General features: G+C 36.9%; 1 protein-coding gene across 1 annotated transcript in view; it reads right to left on the bottom strand.

Moving 5' to 3' along the window:
* Positions 1-6,096: 6,096 nt before the first annotated feature.
* The window catches only part of LOC102590438 (protein strawberry notch), a 35,904-nt gene continuing 20,996 nt past the window's right edge, over positions 6,097-21,004 (bottom strand). Inside the window, exons 24-32 of the mRNA XM_006352529.2 lie at positions 12,350-12,461; positions 12,151-12,274; positions 12,006-12,083; positions 11,816-11,934; positions 9,480-9,533; positions 9,254-9,356; positions 8,000-8,128; positions 7,103-7,214; positions 6,097-6,474 (exon numbers count right to left, since the gene is read on the bottom strand). Of these exons, the coding sequence (XP_006352591.1) occupies positions 6,443-6,474; positions 7,103-7,214; positions 8,000-8,128; positions 9,254-9,356; positions 9,480-9,533; positions 11,816-11,934; positions 12,006-12,083; positions 12,151-12,274; positions 12,350-12,461 (863 nt within the window). The 3' untranslated portion in view covers positions 6,097-6,442. The remainder of the gene's footprint in view (positions 6,475-7,102; positions 7,215-7,999; positions 8,129-9,253; positions 9,357-9,479; positions 9,534-11,815; positions 11,935-12,005; positions 12,084-12,150; positions 12,275-12,349; positions 12,462-21,004) is intronic.

Here is a 21,004-nt window from a genome sequence, read left to right as displayed (position 1 = left end):
AGTAGTGACTGTTTCTTTTTAGTGTGATTTGTCATACTTTCTTTAGTGTTTTGTCTTGATTTCTTCTCTCTCGTTATTTTCCTTTGTGTAATGTTTTAAATTGAGTCTATAGTTATTGGAAATAACTTTTTTACTTCATATAGTAGGGGTAAAGTCTATATATACACAGTTACCCACCTTATAATATTACTATTTTTCATTGAAATTTCTCACCGAGAAATGTTTAGTAGTTATTCTTATAGATATTTTGATCGAATCAATAACAAAAAAATAGTAGTATTTTTACATGAATTTTTTTTAGAAAGCTTCCTAATATTTTAGCAAAAATTTGCTTCCTACGATATAATTTTTGAGTGAGTTGATTCGGCAAAAGATAAGTGACACTATCCTCTCCAGATTCAATTATGAGATTATACCGACTAAGTTATTGTATTGTTAGATTTATCTTACACAAAGTTTGAGATGAAATGGATAGTCGAGATATGACACGTAAGCAAGTGGAGTAATGGACGGTCATGATCTTTTGAATATATTCACATTATTGGTCAATTTTAGATCCTTCCAAGAAAAGTATTCTATTCAAAAATGGTGGCTCTAAATTTTAATAATGTGGATAGAAGTTTTTAAAAAGGTGACGGCTGTTTATTTTTGTTTTGTTTGGTGACGGCTGTTTCAATTTTTCACTCGTGGGGTCAATGAATATGCCACATGGTAAATAATAATATTCGTGTTAGTACTATTTTTAAATGATTATGGATTTACACTTTGTTGTGTACCTAAGGAATGACAATAGGGTAGGGCGGGTGGTTGCAGGGCAAATTCGCATAAATCCATAAAGATTTCAATCTGTCCTGCTCCGTTCTACACTAGCAAAATTTACTGATTTCAACCCGCATCACTCCGCCTGATATAAATTCACTTTGCCCTGCCTCATAAAATTTGTAAGAAGTTTCAAATACTAAAAACAATAATCTTTTAACCAAAAGAGTCAGATTTTGTTAACTGCTTATTTTTTTGTTTACCTGCTAAAATGAATAAATTTTTTTTTGATAGTTTAAATTGCTTGAATTTGAGGTAATAAACAAAATATTATATGTAACAGTTATGTAATATCGTGTTAATATTGCTTTTTTCTTCTTCTAATTTTTGGGCCATTAAAACAGATTTTCATTTCGAAGAAAAAAAGAAAATCTCAAACTGATGCAAAACTGGTACAAAAATTGATGTGAAACTCTGAAATTAAATTTTTTTTATTCATAACCCGCAATCCGCCCCGTCCCGCGTGAATTTTGAAAAATTATATTTGAACCCGCCCCGCACTACACCCACAAAAGCTCTTAAATGATGTAACCCGTCCCGTCCCTTTGCCATTCCTAAGTTTAATATATTAATATTAGTAAATTATTGAATCATACTACCAATTGTACAGGTGCTACACAGGGACAATTTTGAGTGTGTTTATGCTGCCATTGAGCAGCATTTCTTTGTGCCTTGATGACATTATATGCTCCATTTACTCTCATCAATTGTTGTAAAATGTGGTCATCAGTTAGTAACTTTTCTAACCTATTCATCCATTATTCTGTCTAATTATTCTCATAACTTATGTAACTTTTGGACTATTTATTTGCCCAATTTACTACTCATTATCTTTATATGTTCATTATAAGGAAGAATTCATCATATATAAATAGTGATGGTTTTACTTTATGAAAAGATGAAGAGATGTGCAAGAAACTATAGAGTGGTAAATATAAGGAGTACTATATGGTGTTTATATTGAGATTAGTGTAGTGAAAGAGAGAGTTGAGACAAAGAAAAATATAGGATTTCAACTATATTCACTATATAAAAGAGAGTATTTATATGTTGAAGGAAGGTGTTCTTTTTGTGGAGCTTTGGACTCTTCAACTAATCCAGAGTTACTTGAGTTGTGCGACGTTGTTGGACTGTTATATCTTGGAGTGGACAAGTCATCTGGGAAAGACAAAAAAAGAAAATTTTTTAACACAAACCTGACTTTTCAAAGGATGAGTTCCCGAAAGAACTAATCCATCTGTCTCAATTTATGTGACACTTTTCGTTTTACGAAAGACAAACATTTTAAGTTTGACCAGCAATTTAGAAATAAAATTTATATATTTATAAATTACGTAAAAAGTACTATAAGTCTCAATAATTGTCAATTCAAAATATTTAAAAGATGTATGAAAAATTTACGATAAAAGATAGACTTGTTTGAATCTCATAATTCAAAAAGTACCACATAAATTGAGACTAAGGGAATGTAATCTTTTATCACAATCTGTTTTCCATCATAATGAGCAAATTGCTGGCTACTCTGAAATGTTTGTTGTGAATAATTGGTTGTGGTCTGAGTCCCATAGTAATCACTTGAGGCATGCTTTTGCTCAAGTGATTGTATCATAATACCAACCAGAGAGCACCATTCAAGTGCAATTGTATCATAATACCAACCAGGGTACTGAGGATAAAAAACCATATGTGACGGATACCCATTGTTAAGTTGTGAGGCCTGATTCCAGTCAGTTGTGACAACACCTGCATCACTAGCAAGTGTCGCCTGATTCGAGTTAGTCACCGTCCCCCTATTGGCACTCGCTTGCATAGCCTAATTCCAGTTTGCCAGATTCTTAGTAGCATCGTTTACGTGCAAAATAGAGGATACTATGAATGCAAATTTTATTTGTATCTTGGAGATACGAAAATTAATTTTGATAGACTCTCGACATAAAAAGAAATATACTCAAACTAGTTCAAAAAAGAAAATAACAAAACTAAAGAAGTCATGATAAAATATTAAGATAGCATAACAAATGTAACACCCCAAAAATTTCTAATACAAAGACCTGAATCCTTCTATAACACCCCACAACTCTACTCTTAAAATTTGAATCGTTCGTGTAACACCTCAAACTTTGAGAAAGGCTAAAGAGGGCTAACGGGCAAGTCCACAAACTCAAAATGAACCATGGACCTTTCACAGCTCTCTATACGGACTGTTTAAGGGTCCACAGACCGTTTAGGGGTCCATGGCCCGTTTAGGGCATGGTGGCCAACCGTCCAGGGTTGCCAAGGTGAGGTCACCTGGACAGGACCCTAGACGGTCCGTGGTGGCTTGTACGGTCCATTTAGGGGGTCTGTACAAGTCACCCACCAATTTTTAAGTTGAGTCAAATTCAAACGATCATATCTCTCAGCACATAATGAATTAGGTGACCCATGACCTATCAAATTAAAGCTCTTTGAGTCCTCTTTCCTACGCCACCAAGTTTTCCTTAATTTCGAATTCAGAGTAAAATGTTATGACCATTTTAGTGAAGCCCTGTCAAGCAGATAAAGCTTCACGGTCGGTTATACGGCCCTTGAAGTGTTTCATGGGCCGTGAAGTCTTAAACAGTCCGTGAAGCCTCCCTTTTAAGGCACCTCATCAGTCCTTTAAGGTGGGGTTGTTTTGGTTTTTTCCATATATGTTTGGTACTTAAACTATGTCGTTTAAACTCCTATTCTAAGCTTAAACCACGACATTTTACACCTAATTAAGGGCTTAGAAAGTATTAATCAATTCTTTCACGTTCATTTACACTTCAAGACATTAGAACAAGGTTCCAAGAGGAGAAAAACTAGGTTTTCGAGCGTTTTTTGAGTTTCATTGATTACGCCAAGAATTTTGTTCTTCAATGTATGTAAGACTATAAGAGTGTTGGTCTAGTTCGTCCTCACGCCCTACATCTATTTTTAAATCATTGCCGCTAAAATAAGTATAGTGACAATAACTATCGCCACTTAAACCTATATAAGTCGCCACTAAAGGGTATATTTGTTGCCACAAACAAAAACATTAGTGACAACAATATCACCGCTAAAACATATATAAGTCACCACTAAGAAAGTATTAGTGGCAACTATAATCGCCGCTAAAGAGTACATTTGTTACCACTAAAAACAAGCATTAGTGACAACATTATCGCCGCTAAAACATATATAAGTCGCCACTAAAACTAAGTATTAGGGCAACTAAAATTGCCGCTACAGGGCTTATTTGTTGCCACTAAAAACAAGCATTAGTAATGCGACAACAACAATCGCCTCTAAAACCTATATAAGTCGCCACTAAATGTAGTAGTGGCAAAATTAGTCGCCACTAAAAGGTATATATGTTGCCACAAAAAGTCTGTATTAGCGGCAACTACAGTCGCCGCTAAAACATATATATTCGCCACTAAAAGCCTTTATTAGTGGCAACTACAGTCGCCGCTAAAACTTTATATGTCGCCACTAAAAGTCTGTATTAGTGGCAACTACAGTCGCCGCTAAAACATATATACGTCACCACTAAAAGTGTTATTATTAGTGGCAACTACAGTCGCTGCTAAAACATATATACGTCGCCACTAAAAGTCTTATTAGTAGTGGCAACTACAGTCGCCGCCAAAACATATATATGTCGCCACTAAAAGTGTTATTATTAATGGCAACTACAATCGCCGCCAAAACATATATATGTCGCCACTAAAACATATATTTGTCGACACTAAAAGTCTTTATTAGTAGCAACTACAGTTGCCGCGAAAACATATATATGTCGCCACTAAAAGACTGTATTAGTGGCAACTTTAGTAGCCGCTAAAACATATATATGTCGTCACTAAAACACTCGCCGCTAAAACATATATTTGTCGCCACTAAAAGTCTTTATTAGTGGCAACTTTAAACGCCGATAAAAGGTATATTGTTGCCACTAAAAACAAGCATTTTTGACAACAATTCTCGTCGCTATAATTGCCGCTAAAGGTATATTTGTTGACACTAAAAGTCTGTATTTGTGTTGACTTAAATTACCACTTAAAAGTATATTTGTCGCCCATAAATAACAACATTTTTTACAACAATAATCGCCGCTAAAACATATATTAGTCGCCTCTAAAAGTCAGTTCTAGTTGCAACTTTAATTGCCGCGAAAAATATATTTGTTGCCACTAAAAACCAGCATTTGTCTTAAGAATGATTGCCGGTAAAAGATATTTTAGTCGCTACTGACTTTATTAGTGGCAACTCTAATTGTCGCTAAAAAGTATGTTGTTGCCTTTAAAAGTAAGAATTACTCCAACTTTAGGCCCCCCTAAAGTATGCATTTGTAGCAAATTTGTCGCCGCGTAAAGAAATGTTGATAGCCACTAAAATGTTGTATTATTATTAGACAATTAGGACATTTAGGGGTCAATCTACAGGATTTATACAATTTTGCTCAATTTTTCGTATGTTAAATCAGGAATTTAGATTTTGTGTATCCATTCATGAATTTTTCGGAACTATGCATCCATTGGTGACGACTTATTAAATGACACTTTCATTATTTTCGAAAGGCGTATATTACTTTTTTGGAGTTTATGTGATACGAAATTTTTTAGTGTTTGTGTCACAAAATAGAAATTCACAATTGTCTCAACTTTTCGAATTATGTATGACATACTCTGTATGACAATAAAATTTATGGTTCATTGGTAACAACCTATTAAATGATTCTTATCGTTTCGAAAGGAGGACATTGCTTCTTTTGGAGTTGGCGTCACAAATCAGAATTTCAAATTTATCTCAATTTTTAATTTGTTAGTCCATAAATTTCCAAATTATGTGTAGAGCTAGACCTCAAATTTTGTGTCCATTTCAGATGACCTAACATATGATACTCATTGTTTTTTGACGGACGGTATGCTACAAAATTGTGGGACTATTAGTAACAACCTATTAAACGATACTCTTTATTTTTCTTGAATTTCGATCACGGAACAGAAATTTAACATTATATCATTTCATGTGTATTAGTCCACAAATTTTCCAATATATTACATGAGGCTATGATACTCATTGTTTTTTGACGGACGGTATGCTACAAAATTGTGGGACTATTAGTAACAACCTATTAAACGATACTCTTTATTTTTCTTGGATTTCGATCACGAAACAGAAATTTAACATTATATCATTTCATGTGTATTAGTCCACAAATTTTCCAATATATTACATGAGGCTCTATTAGAGTCCAAATTTTGTACAACCATTCTTGACAACTGATAAACAATACTCAATGATATTGCAGATTCCATTCTATCGAACGATCTCAAAATTCAAATTGTCATTCATACCATCTCCATTAAATTGATTTAAGGAAAATAAAATCTTTCTTAAATCTGATTTACAAGGAATTGATATCTAAAAACTATGATGCAAAAAGAATTTTGAGAGGTAATCTAAGGTGCTCATTCCATGGATTTTGTAACCAAGACTGCTTCTCTACAACCATAAAATGCAGGGGCTAGCTTCTTACTGAAAGTGTATAAAGACAACTACATCTTGCCAGACTATTCCAGAAACTTTTGTAACCATATATTCTTGATACAAAAATTTAATTACACTTCTTTCATTCGTCAACATCTTGAACCCATGCCAAATCTGCGATCAAAAGTTCAAAACAAATTATATTTAACAAATAAAGGCATGTTATTTACAATATATAGCAATTATCAATAACATCTTATAGCAACTCAACCAGACATGTGAAGAATAATGGATTTCACTGAGTCAATCACTAAGCACTCTGAATTTACAAACTAAACACAAGATATATTAATTTGACAGACTAATGAAACTTTTCTTATTAAATACCAATTGACGTGAAGTTGTGTCTAGAGGTGTTAAAATTAGACTTTGGGCCTAACTCAACCCAAAAAGGCAGTTCATGAGGTGATGACTACCCAGAATCATGTGAGAAGACAGACAACCCTTCCCTCGCCAATGCCTGTCAACTAGAGCATGGATAACATAACATGGGAGCCCAACATTGGGAAACACAATAACAAGGATGGACCTAAAGAAATAAACATTGGACATAACTCAACTCAATAAGAAAGCTCATGAAGTGAGGATTACCCCAAAAAAATTTATGAGACATAAATCATCCCTTACCCAATGTGGGACAGTTAACACAACGAATCAAACCCTCAGGTTGGTTTTGTGCCCCATTACTTAATGGAGGAAGACAACCATAAAATTGTGAAAGGAGAGAATCAAGAATTATAACCTTGAAGCACTGCTTCTACTGCTGCATTTGGGATAAGCAACCCTACAATCCGTTGATTGTCAGTAGTTGTTACAATCTGTACAATGCGGATTCTTCGATGGCTTTGGCGAGCCTGTATCCAACAACAATTAAAACCAATAAACGAGTGAGTGGCCAGACATTCCAAAATGTGGGAAGGAGATCCAGTACCAAAGAAACTACGAAAATTGTGGAAAGCTGTTACTCTTTACTTTTGAATGAGAGAAGAGAAGATGTTTCAATGGAAATGAAACAAGATTCTAGTAGCCTTAAGAGAAAATGTTCACAGACTTTGTTTATTTTCTGGGCAGACACCATTTATAAAACTAGTCTAGTAAATTTCCCACCTTTTTGAGCTCCTAGTAGCTAAAACTGCTCAGGTTAGAGTCTAGAGTAGTGCCACAAAATGGCAAAATAAGCTATGTTGCTTGGACTCTTCAAAATGTCAGCGGGTGCGTGTTGGATTCTCCAAAAAATAGTATAATTTGGAGAATCCGACACGGGTGCGGCATCAAAAGTGAAGAGTCCCCACAACTTTAGGAAATAGGGATGATCAAAATCGAAATTTAAACAAATGAAATCCATATGAAAAAGACCAATTGATTACTCATAAAAAGAGTTTATGATTCTGAACCCTATTCATTATAAATTTTCTTTATCTTTAGACTTTCTCCATCTCTTGTGTAACGAGATACTTTTATTTTTTGCATATTCCTAGTCGAAATTAGTACTTGTGGATTAGATAGTCATCATGAAGAAAATGAGTTGTCTTTTTGGCTTTCTCAGCTCATGTATCCCAAAGTGAGACACATCTCCAAGGCATATCAGAGATATAATATAGGAAAATGATATTGAAAAAAAAATGAAAGAAAATCTTACTTGCTTAGAGAGCGCCTTCTCAACAGTTCCCCACACAGGAAGTATAAGCCCACCTAATACATTCACTTCCTGTACTCTTCGACCGACTGTGCAGAAACTGCCTAGCTTACATTTTGGGCCATGCATGCACTAAAGATAAAAACCAGAATGAGTTCTGAAAGCATTTGATACTTGCAAGAAAAAGAAAAAAAAAACAATCCCTCGATACTACAAGGGTATTTTCATTATCAGTAATCAGGCAAGCCCCCTCTCTGAGGGTTCCTTTAAGTAACATTCATGGCCTGCTAGAAACTTTGAAAGGTGATCCTCTTGTTTTCGTTTCTTACGAAGCCTAGCTGGAATCGACATTTTCATGTGGAAAGTACAAGTTTGCTTCACTTCCATCTGTCCAAACTTTGATGTAAAGAATTACCCAGTAACTATTATGGTGTGAGATAGCAGATACCCGTTGAAATAGCCGAGGTGAGAACAAGCTGGCTCAGAACCACCGTTATAAAAAATTAAAAAAAAACTACATGATTGATTCACATCAAATTGCTCTTATTTTATTTTTTCATCTATTTAGGAGCAAATAAAGGTATACTATAAAAACATGGAAAGGAGGGATGCATCTGTTCAAATCAAGACATACCAGCTATATACAAAATCTATACAGTAAAACTGTTCCAACTCGATCCATATCCTACCTAGTACTCTCCGTAAACACAAATACAAAGTTACTTAGCAAGGTTAATCTTTTCTTCCACTTCTAATCAATCAAAGTTAAAGATGCATTTAAGCCTTTGAGTTCTCTCAACTCATCAATAGATTTTAGACTTCTCTTCATCAGGTCCCCAGGAAATACCGAATTCAGCTGAAATGTCGATTTTAACCTATTCTAGAAGATATTATGTCAGAAAGGAGGAAGGGAATTAATAGTTTTCAATGAAGCAATTTAAACTGTTCAATTTCGCCCAGGTTTTAATTTTCTACTAGATGAACTCTCCCATATCATGGCAGCAAAACTTGAAGTTCAATGGGAGTTTTATTTGCTCTTAGATGACCAATTCACAACAAGTTGTGCAGAGAAGATTTACAGTAGGGATTAAGGGACTAGCTTATAAGTGAAATTAGGATGCAGAAAAAGACCCGAGAGTGCTGATTCTATGATTATGATAAGACTATATGTCCTATCACATTAAAAAATAAAGGAAGCTTCCCAGTGCATTTTTCATCAGCATATCCTGCAAGATATATGATCATAAAGAATTTTACCTGTTTCAATGAAACTTCGTATTCATCTTCCCATCCACGACGAGCCTTTTCTAAGGATGATAGTTTCCGGTACTTGTCTTTCAATTCTACAAGGGGCATCTCCCTAAACATCGAGAAGTGTCAAGTAAGGTATACACAGTGGGAGATAGGGTAGGGTGCAGAGGATGAAGCAGTCAATTTCTAAAAGGAAGGTAACATAAAGCCTAAAATTAAAAGCCTTTAGTACCTAAGGGCCTCTCCAACAGTAGGACGAAATACCTTATACATTCCTGAAGCAGAACTGGAACAACCACAAATAGAAAGATCAAATCACGAGCATTTGAACCAAAGGCACTTATATGAATAAAATTAACATCGCATGCTTAAAAGAACTCAAAATTGAACAATTAAGACAAAAATCCAACTACAGGATAAAGACCTAGACCATGCATGAGCCTGCACTTAGTTGGAACCAATATATAAGAAATAAGAGATACTTTCAGCTTCCACAATAATTCATGATAGTTTTAGTTGTGAAAGGAAGGAAGCAATGAAAGCGTCACACTACGTATCTTTCCAATACAAATGAAAATTTAAAATTGCTAGAAAAGCTTGAGAATGGTACATTTTTTGCTTCAAAGCTTTCACAATGTTTATATGTTGCACATTGTTCGTAGATAATAGTGATAATTGATGAAACAAACAAGGAACTAACCAAAAGTAGAAACTACAGAGAGTAAGGGTTTTAGGATAAGGAGTAGGGAGGATTGAGAAATATATAAAGGTACATCCTCTAGTTTACACCAGAATGCCAACACACATTAATAACTATCGAGAATAAAGAAGTTCGATTTGTAGGTCCCTTGTTTTGTGGTACAACATCTTGTCCATAACTCTACCAGTGGAACCAAATTCATCCCCCTCCTAGAAATTTTTCTTTCAAAGAGTTTCTCACACACAGTAACAATAGCTCATGAAAGAAAGAAGGCATCCCCAGCGTGTCAGAAGATCCTCTTTAGCATGACCCAATTAAGCCCAAACACATGAAAGAACTAAACTCAAAGTTGTCTAGCGCCGGAATAAGAAAATGAATTTGTAAAGTTAAAGGGTTATCTTTTGTTTTTCTGTGAATTTTTCGCATACACACCGCCCACAAGGTCTATAAGGTTAGTTGATTGAAAACCATATTTTCTCTTCTCTTTTGTATGCTTTGTATAATGGAGTTTTCCCATTAGATTATTTCTTCATCAAAGTAATAACACAAAGATTAGATAAAATTCTATATGGGAGTACATGATAAGATTGGAAGATGCCTAATAATGTTAACTTAGATGAATGTTGTTGTATGTGAGGGTTAAAATAGATGTACAATCAATTAAAGATGGGACAAGATTTACAATGATCACATACAATAACAGATATAAGCAGCAACAATAGAGGCTAAAATGAGAAGATAGCAAGAGATGGCTTAGTTATCCTACATAGAATATGATAATGTAAGGTCTTAAAATTAGATGAGGTAGACAAAAAATCATATGGAGAGAAGTTGTCATACAAAACTTAGAGTTTCTCCACATGAATGTGTACTTGGCTAAAAATAAAACAAAATGGATCTATAGAAGATCTACCAACTAGTTGGGATTAAACTAGCTATCCAAGTAGCAAAAGTCATAAGAGTGAGATAGAAAATCCTAAAATTGTCTTAAGGGGAAACCTTGTGCACTAAACTCCCGCTATGCACAGGCAAATGGACTTGGATAGAGGAGAAAGGATACAGATCCATTCATAAAGACCATCTGATTAGGGATTAGGATTTGTTGATTGTGTTAATTAATTAGCATGATTTAAGGTGACTTTATTTTTTCCTTTTTCTAGTATAATTATATGAACAGAACATTTTCTTTTATCTTCCATAAACAGTTAGGAATCACTTTTTTATAGATACCCCTTCTCGTGGAATGTAAATACATATTGAATATAAAGAAGTTTTTTCTTCTTTCTTGCTCAAATTCTACACTTATGAAGCTAACGTTTTGTCAGGGTACTAGTTCCTTGTAGAATTTAGCAAAAGTAATCAATGTCTAAACATAATTAACAGCAAGTCGCCTGGAACTAAGAATGATTCCTACCTTGCAAGTCAAACAATATTTCACCCATAAGCAACAATATAAGGAGGCAAAAGACAACACGATGGCCTCATCAAAGGACTTTGTAAAGGAACTTTGCAGTACCCTCGGCATCACATGGAAGAAAATAATAACATACGGAGACTTTATTTTTCCTTTTCCTAGCGTAAATAGAATATTTCATTTTATTGTAATTGATTGCCTTTCCTTAATTAGTTAGGATTCACTCGTATAAATACCCCTTCTCATGGGATGTAGTGCAATATAATGAAGCCTTCTCTTCTTTCTCAAATTCTACAGGATTGAAAGGCAGTTGACTGATCTAGACATAATTTATTGTGTATGCAAAAGAAATACAATCTGGTGCATTAAACCAAGGTTAATTAGGTTGACTGCACTTGCAATCCAAAATATCAACATACAGAAATAGAAAACTACCAACCAAGAATTTCCATACCCTTCAAATGCTAACAAAAAATGTCGTCTTCCCAACCATTCTCGTTTGGATTCATAGAATCCATTATTAGTTGAACTAGACTCATCCTTTTGCTTCTCCTCAAGCAACGCATATGCACACTACAGGTAGAGAATAAAAGGTTACAAAGCAAAATTGGACGGTAACTATCTAATCAAGTTTATAACAGTACCTCCCACATCAATCCACGGTCCAATGTAAAAGTGAACAATATGGTTGAAGCACCGGACAAGTTGTCAACATGAACAGTCTGTAATACATTGATGTCACAAGATGTTTTATGTAAGAAAGCAAAGAGAAAATAGGAACAGCATAACCTTTGGCGTCCCTTGTAGTTCAACAGTGGTAGCTTTCACTTCAACAATTCCAGAGTCTAAATGTCCTTCAAGACGTGCATTCTGAACTAAAAGATCAAGAATGCTGACAAATAACTCAAATAACCTGATTTCAAAACAAACTTGTATTATTATAGACATGGATAACAAGCATCCATATTTAGATGGTTAGAGAATAGACCTATTTTGGATCTCAGGTGGCAACCCCAAGAGCCTGTTAAGGAAACGCCCAACATCATGCATGTCTGAATCAACTATACGGCCAGAAAGCTTCCCAGAGTCCTTTCCATTACCTTAACAATCAACAAAAACAAAGAGTAGAAAGAGGGTAAGTTTGGGATGAGATGAGCTAACCAACAGCCCCAACACAATACAAGATGAGGTCCCAAGGTGTATGCTATTTGTTGATGATATTGTGATAATTGACGAAACTAGTGAGAGTGTCAACCAAAAGCTTGAACTATGACAAAACACTTTGGAGAATAAGGGTTCTGCACTGCAAGTTTAGTCCGCATAAGAAGAGTGAGACTGAGGTGAGATTAAATGGGACTATGGAGTTTTTTATCAAGCAAAAGAATTCATTTATAATAACATGGCCAACTTGGCTGTATACAAGAGGTATACCAAAAAAGAAGAAACCTACACAACATGAGGCTCCCTAAAAGACACTTTATCCTCTATAAATCAAGAACTACATGGGTGCACTAAAAGAAAATAAGGAAACGGAGATTACTCTTTAATTGAGCAAAATTCATCTCTACCCCTTCAAAACCTCTTCTATTTCTCTCTCCAAATGATTCACATTAAGACAAGAGGAGTAACATTCCACGACTTGTGCTTTCTTCTCCTAGATCCACTCTTCCCGACTCCCGTTGAACATCAACTCCTTCACAGATCAGAGCATTGCACATGAGACATCAAACCATCTAGAGAATATCCCACCACAACCTCATGGCTAACTTACAATGTAACAGAATATGATCCACAACCTCACCTGCCTCCTTACAAGGAAAACATTAGCTTATGCAAACAACCTTTCATTTCTTAAGATTTTCTGCCGTCAATATTACACCTCTCTCTCCTAGCGTTCTCTCTCCTTCTCTAGAGCTCAACGATAAAATAATTCCACCACTCACCATTGCACATCATTGCCCTGACGACAACCCTCCACCACCAGCGACCATGTACGATTTCCCTAGACCCTCTTTCTTAATCCCTTTCTCTCACATTCTCACTCTCTCTATTTTTTTTGTTGCACTGTCACCACCGGTCAACAAGAATCCAGCGACCCCATCCCGACGACTGTTGGACCAAGGGGTACATCAGACCTTGCCGGATTTCAGCAAATCTGCCCATAGTAGTTTTTCTATTCCCGACTCCCAATTATGATCCACCACCTCCATTCATTTCTTTCCTTAACAGATTGTGCATCCGTTCTTTTCTTTCTTTAACAGATTGTGCAGCCCCTTATTGCCAGTTAACTTTCTCAAAAAAAAAAATGCTACTTTTAATGGGCTTCTTGTCTTCCACACTAGCTTCCAAGGCCACTTGTTAGTCACTGACTAATTAACATTCATCCTCCAGTAGCAAGTAGCAAGATTTAACTGTGACATTCCTATGCTATGTAGCTTCCAAATTGGTTTATCCTTTCTTTGAGATATGGCTGGTGGGGTGTTTAGTACCTCAAGTAGCCTGGCCACATCCCAGTCATTCAAAAGTCCTCTTGAACACTAAGTTCCACCCTTGTTGGCTCCATACTTGAGCAACAGTAGCAAATCTTTGTAAGCTCAAGGTGTAGAGGTTTGGGAATAAGTTCCTTAGGCTATCATCCCCTTTCCAGATTTCATTCCAGAAATATGTTTTCAGACCATTGCCTACATTAGTATAGATATTGTTACTGAACTGTGGCCACAGCCTTTTAATGGTCTTCCACACACTGCATCCAAACGACCCCATCACCTCCTTAGTAGTCCACTGGCTAAACAAGCCATATTTCCCTACTATGAATCTTCTCCATCGGGCTCTATCTCTATTACAAAATCTCCATAACCATTTTTGTAGCAAGCAATTATTCTAGATGCTAAGATTTCTCATGCCAAGGTCACCTTGTTTTCTGCTCAAGTGAGTATCTCTCATTTCACTAGGTGGTAGCCTCTGTTTTCTTTGTTCCCTTGCCAAATGAAGGATCTTCTCATTTTGTTGATTCTCTTTTTTTTTTGAAATAGGTAACTTTGTATTCACACAAAAGACCTCATCAAAATCGATGAGGTGGGATTTACAAACCCCCAGGGGGTGCCATCATACTCAAATCCAAAAAGACAAAACTAACTTTACAATTGGCTTTTAAACTCCACAAGGCTATCTACTTCCCCCACTAAATTTTGCTTACACCAAAAATACAAAAGACTAAGGCATTTCATCTTGATCTCCTCTAGGCTGCTAACCTTTCCTTCAAAACATCTCCCATTCCTTTCCTTCCATAGTGTCCACCATATGCAAGCAGGGATATTTTTCCACCAATCTTCTTTTGATCCTCTCTTTCCGATTCCTTGCCAGTGTGTTAGGACCTCAAAAGTGGTTCTGGGCATTGTCCAGTTAACCCTGAGTATACAAACGAACATGTTCCACAGATCTGTAGCTATCTTGCAATGCAAAAACAAATGACCATTTACTTCAGCCTTCTGTCCGCACATGTAGCACTTTGAACAGATCTGTATACCTCTTCTTTGTAGCACTTCATGGGTGAGACAAGCTCTTCTAATTACCAACCAAGTGAAACATGCAACTTTTAAAGGAACCTTAATTTTCCAGATTAATTTCCAAGGCCAAACTGTTGTCAGGAGATGATTGGTATTCCTCTCCCAATAGCATGATTTAACTGTAAAAACCCCTCTGCTATGCAGTCTCCAAACTGGTTTGTCCGGCTCTGTGACAGTGCCTGGAAACAAGTTTAAAGCATGCAGTAGGTCTGCTACTCTTCCAACCTCCCAATCATTTAGAGCCCTTCTGAACATAAGGTCCCAACCTTGAGGGGTCCACATTTGCGCTATAGTGTCATTCTGCTGTAGACTGATAATGTACAGATCGGGAAAAAGTATCCTCAGATTTACGTCACCTAACCAGGTCTCGTTCCAGAAACTGGTCTTCAAACCATTCCCCACTCTGAAGGTCACCTTTGCACTGAAATCAGGCCACATTCTCCTGATGGTTTTCCATACAGAGCACCCAAAAGTGCCATTCACCTCTTCAGTTATCCAGTTGCTTTGTAGGTCATATTTCTCTGCAATAAACCTCCTCCATAATGCCATATCTTCACAACAGAATCTCCACAACCATTTTTGCAGCAGGCTGGTGTTCTGAGTACTCAATTTCTTAATGCCCAGACCTCCTTGTGCTTTGCTCATTGTCACCTCTTCCCATTTAACCAGGTTGTATCCTTGCTTCTCTTTATTTCCTTGCCAGAGGAAGACCCTTCTCAGCTTGTTGAGTTTCTTTCCAATACTTTTTGGTAGTGGGAAAAGACTTAGCATATAAGTCGGAAGTGCATCCAGAACTGATTTTATGAGAGTCAATCTACCTCCCAGGGATATATATTGACTCTTCCACCTTGTCAGCTTCCTTTCACTTCTCTCCAAAACTTCACTCCATACTTCCAATTTTTTGTTCTTGGCACCCAAGGGCATCCCAGGTATTTGGTGGGGAAAACAGCTTCCTTTCACTTCTCTCCAGAACTTCACTCCATACTTCCAATTTTTTGTTCTTGGCGCCCAAGGGCATCCCCAGGTATTTGGTGGGAAGAGAAGCTACTTGGCAGCCCAGGTTGTCGGCAAGGCCTTGCATGTCATTTACTTGATTAACTGGGAACAAACAACTCTTCTGCCAGTTCACATGTAGTCCTGATATGCCTTCAAAAATGGTTAGTATTGCCCTCAAATGTCTAATTTGCGACACTTCTGCACCACAAAACACTAAAGAGTCGTCCGCATAGAGAAGGTGTGTGACCTCCATATTATTGGCTCTGTTTGTGTGTGCACCAAAACCTCTTATCCACCCCATTTCATTAGCCTTTCTGACCATGTAGTTGAGTCCCTCCATTGCTAGGAGAAATAAGAAAGGAGACATGGGATCTGCTTGTCTCAATCCCCTTTGTGATTGAAAAAAACCTTCAGGACTCCCATTTATAATGATTGAGAACTTCACTGTTGACACGCAAACAGCCCCTTATTGTTGCTTGATTGTTAACTAATTTCCTTAAATCTGATATTGGGTTCATGAATTTATTGGTGCACTGTTGTAAATATTACTGTGTTTTTGGCTCCTACTTTGATCTGGTATATTTACTTTAGTTTATTGCTTCTGATTTACAGGTTGCCCATTTTTTATTGTTATTTTTTGTGTTTTGTTGTGTTGATTATTGTGCCCTTAATTATTCTATAACCAATTCGTTTGCATTTACCTTAGAGATTCTGGTGAACGATGGTTGAATAGGGCAATGCCTTTGGTCGGTACTGGGGTTGAGGCACAGGAGTGGTAAGTGAGTTAAGGGTTCTTCTAACCTGAGAGTGAGGTCTTGGAACATAAGGACATTGACGGTGAAGTTCATAGACTATAGAGCTAGTGAAATTTCTCAAGAACAGGAAGATTGATATCATGTGTGTTCGGGAGACCAAATGGGTAAGGAACCTAGGCACAATGTGAAGACGGGTTTAAGTTGTCGTACTCAGGAGACTCGAGGGGTACTAATGGAGAAGGCATTTTAGTAGATGGGACCTAAGGGAGCAAGTGGTGGAGGTTAGAAAGATCTAAGTTACTCGGACTCGGGTGTGGGTGTTTGATACGGGTGCAGATCTAGAGGTCGGATCCTCTATGATCTAAATTTTAAGATTCAGGGATACGGATCCATTGTATGGATACAGGTGCGGGATTCAGCTAAACATAGAGTTATAAAATCTAAATTATGAGATATTATGTGGAAAACTCGAGGAGAAAATAATGATCAAAAGGAGAATCTTGGAAGGAGATAAAAGGAAAGGGAGTGGCATTAGGAATTTATATATACAATGTATTCCATGTTCTTCAATTCCACCTTAGGTTTTGTTTTGATTATAGTAATCATTCAATCTGTCCAAAATTTCTCCCTTGAATTTGGTCAAAGTATCCAAACCCCGTTAACCAGATTGGGTACAGATCCCACACCCACATCGTGTTGACACAGGTGCAGCACGGAAAGAGAATAGTCTGAGCAACTTAGAGAAAAATCAATGACACGATGATAACTATTAAGGTAGTCATTGGAGGGCTTACCTTGAACTTTATTAGTGAACGTGTAAGTGGGGTTGGACGAGGAGGTCAAGAAGCACTTTTGGGAGGACTAGGACGAGGTGGTGAGGGGTACTATTTATTGGTGGAGAATTGAATGGCCACATCGGGGCAACCTCGAGTGCTTTTGACAATGTGCATGGAGGCTTTGGTTTTGGGGATAGAAACAGAGATAGAGCCTCACTTTTAGATTTTGCTGAAGCTTTTGAGTTGGTGATAGTTAATTCATATTTTCCAAAGGAAGACCATTTGGTCACCTTTGATAGATTACTAACTCCTTAGAAATGGTGAAAGAGGCCTTTGTAAGGACAACAAGGTTATCCCGAGTGAGAATCTTACTACCTACATAAGATCTTGGCTATGGACTTAGAGATTAAGAGGGAGAGGATGAAAAGGAATATGTATGACCGGCAAAGGATCAAATAGTGTGGCTTGACCCTTGCTAAGAGAGATGAGGGAGAGTTGACTGGGATGGAGTCTTGGGGAGCAATGGAGATGCGAACAACATGTGGGATAGAACAACTAGTTGCATTAAAGAAGCAGCCAGAGATGTGCTTAGGGTTTCAACGGGTACCTTTGGTGTTCATCGAGGATATTGGTGGTGGGATGGAGAAGTCAAAGGCAAAGTGGAAGTAAAGAAGGTTGCATATGCAAAGTTAGTTTAGAGGAAGGGCGAGGGGGGAAAGTGAATGAATAAGGAAAAGCATAAGGTAATGATGAAGGCGAATATGACTGCAAAAAGGTCGACTTTCGAATGGTTGTATTTTGAACTAGGGAAACAAAGGTGGATATAACAAGTTGTACATGCTCACCAATGTAAGTGAGAGAAAGGCTCGAGATCTGGATTAAGTGAATTGTATCAAAGATGATGAAGGCAAAGTGTTGGTGAAAGACGCACTCATTAGACGAAGATGGCGAGCATACTTCCATAAACTCTTGAATGAAAAAGGGACAGAGACATTGTGTTGGGTGATTTGGGGAACTCTAAGGGACATCGAGATTTTGCATATCATAGGCATATTATGGTTAACAAGGCTAAGGGTGCTTTTTCTAGGATGAGTAGGGGAAGAGAGCGGACCAAAAGAATTCTAATGAAGTTTTGGAAGAGCACGGGCAGGTTAAGTATGCAATGGCTCACTAGGTTGTTTAATGCCATTTTTAAGCAATAATGATTTTGTAGTACATGAACAAGGGTGATATCCAAAAGTGCAATAATTACACGGGTTATAAGCTACTAAGTCGCACTATGAAAGTTTGAGAGAGGATGTCGAGATTAGGGGTGAGTCCATCTTTGAGAACTAGTTTGAATAAAATGTCGCGGCTATCAACTACAAAAAGCATTAATCTTGTAAGGAGACTGGTGAAGAAATATACGGAAAGGACGATGGTGCCAAGACCCAGGTAGAACAATAGAGGAAACTCGGAGCACTTCCAACAATGCTTAGCCCATTTCTATTTGCCCTACTGATGGATAAATTGATGTGGAATATTCAAGGTGAGATGTCATGATGTATGTTATTTTCAGATGACATAGTACTAAGTACTAACTGAAGAGACACACGATGGAGTTAATGCTAGGCTGGAGAATTGGAGACAAACTCTTAAGCCTAACGATCCATGTTGAGCAGGATCAAAATAAAATATTTGAGTGCAAATTAAGTGATGCTCCTCGTGAGGCAGGCATGGAAGTGAGGATTGATACATATTTTATCCCCAAGAGAAAAGGTTTTAAATATCTTGGGTCTTTAATCCAAGGAAATAGGGAGATCGATGACGATGTCACACATCGTATTGTGTGGCATAGCTGAAATGGAGGATTCTCTGTAGTTTAGTGTGACAAAAAGGTACCAGCAAACCTTAAAGATAAGTTCTACAAAGTGGTGGTTAGATCGACTCCGTTGTATGGGGCAAAGTGTTGGTCAATCAAAAACTCTCATGTTCAGAAGAATGCAAGTTGCGGAAATCAGGATGCAGAGATAGATGTGTAGGCATACTAGGAGAGATAAATTTAGGAATGAGGACATCCAAGACAAGTTAAGAGTGGCCTCCGTGGTGGACAAACTGAGGGAAACGAATTGAGATGGTTTGAGCATGTGAAGAAGAAATACACAGATGCCCCAGTATGGAGGTGTGAGATGTTGGATATAGAACTTCCCAAAGTTATATGTACTTCTCTTTTGCCCATTTGGAAATTTTCCTCTCCCCCTCAATGATTTCTTCAGGAATAGGCTTAGCATCTGCCCCATAACAGTCCCTAACACTACTGAACCGACAATTAAAGATGAAGAATTATTATAACAATTTCCCCTAAAAATATTCACCCTGTTCCCCAATTGAACCTCCTGCCTAAAGATCCTAACTAAACCGACCCCCCTATCACCCCTGATCACCCCTCAAGAATCATAAACAGCGTTTTCAGAACCCCAAACAGGCAGCCTGAGGTGAATCTGGAAGAAATTCAGGCTTAAATGCAAACAATTTGGATATATAGGCTTGTATTTCAAGAGAAAGAATGATAAATGAAAATGTTACACGATAATCAAACGGTTATAAGACTAGCAAAGTTGTATGGGAGTGAATGTTAGACTGCTAAAGTCTGGCACAGTCACAAGTTGGATATCGCAGAAATGGGAATCCTAGAATAGATATGCGGACATATAAGATTATACAAGAGTAAAAATGACCACACATATCAAGGATAAAATAAGAGAACATCGCTTGAGCTGGTTTCGTCATGTTTCGCATTGACCGCTAGATCCACTGTTTAGTAGGTGTGTAACCACGGTGAGGGAAGATGTTAAGACGGAACAAAGGTACACCTAAAATCATATGAAAAAAATCTGTCTCAAAAAACCAATAGTCACTTGGAATCAATGCAGAATGCAAAAGATAGGGCACAATGGGTATAAAATATTTTAATAGGCGATACCAATTAGTTGAAATTTATTTTAGTCATGTTTTTTGAGAATGGTAAAGTAAAATTTATTTTAGTCATGTTAATAAGTTTATGTTAGGTCTTATGCTTTATAGCAGTTTTCTAGCCCTATTACAGATTTTTATGCCAGTAGGAAATATAGAGTACTTCTAATATTGTTAATTTTTGTTTGGTAAATTGTTGGCTTATTATTAATTTAATTTGGAAACATGAGGATTCAAGTAGCAAACTGCAACTTGGTTGGTACTGAGATGAAGTTATTGTCGTAGGGAAGTACTCCCCCCATCCATTTTTACTTATCTAGTATTGACTTGGCACAACCCCTAAGGAGCAATAAATAGAATGACAATTTTACTATAACACCCTTCAAATATAATAAATTCAATCTTTGGGAAACAATTATAGCTAATAATAAGGATAAACTAGGAACTAAGTGACAAATTATCTCTTGGTTTTCAACTGGACAAGTAAAAGTGGACATCTATTTTTAGTATAGTCGACAAGTAAAAGTGGACGGAGGGAGTACAAGAAAGTGGACTAGAAGACTAGACCATACCTTACTAATCCAATTGAAGGCCGAAA

The sequence above is a fragment of the Solanum tuberosum genome, unplaced genomic scaffold, assembly GCF_000226075.1.
Source record: "Solanum tuberosum cultivar DM 1-3 516 R44 unplaced genomic scaffold, SolTub_3.0 scf00149, whole genome shotgun sequence".
In the NCBI taxonomy this organism is placed as follows: Eukaryota; Viridiplantae; Streptophyta; class Magnoliopsida; order Solanales; family Solanaceae; genus Solanum; species Solanum tuberosum.
This window is presented reverse-complemented; position numbering and strand designations above follow the sequence as displayed.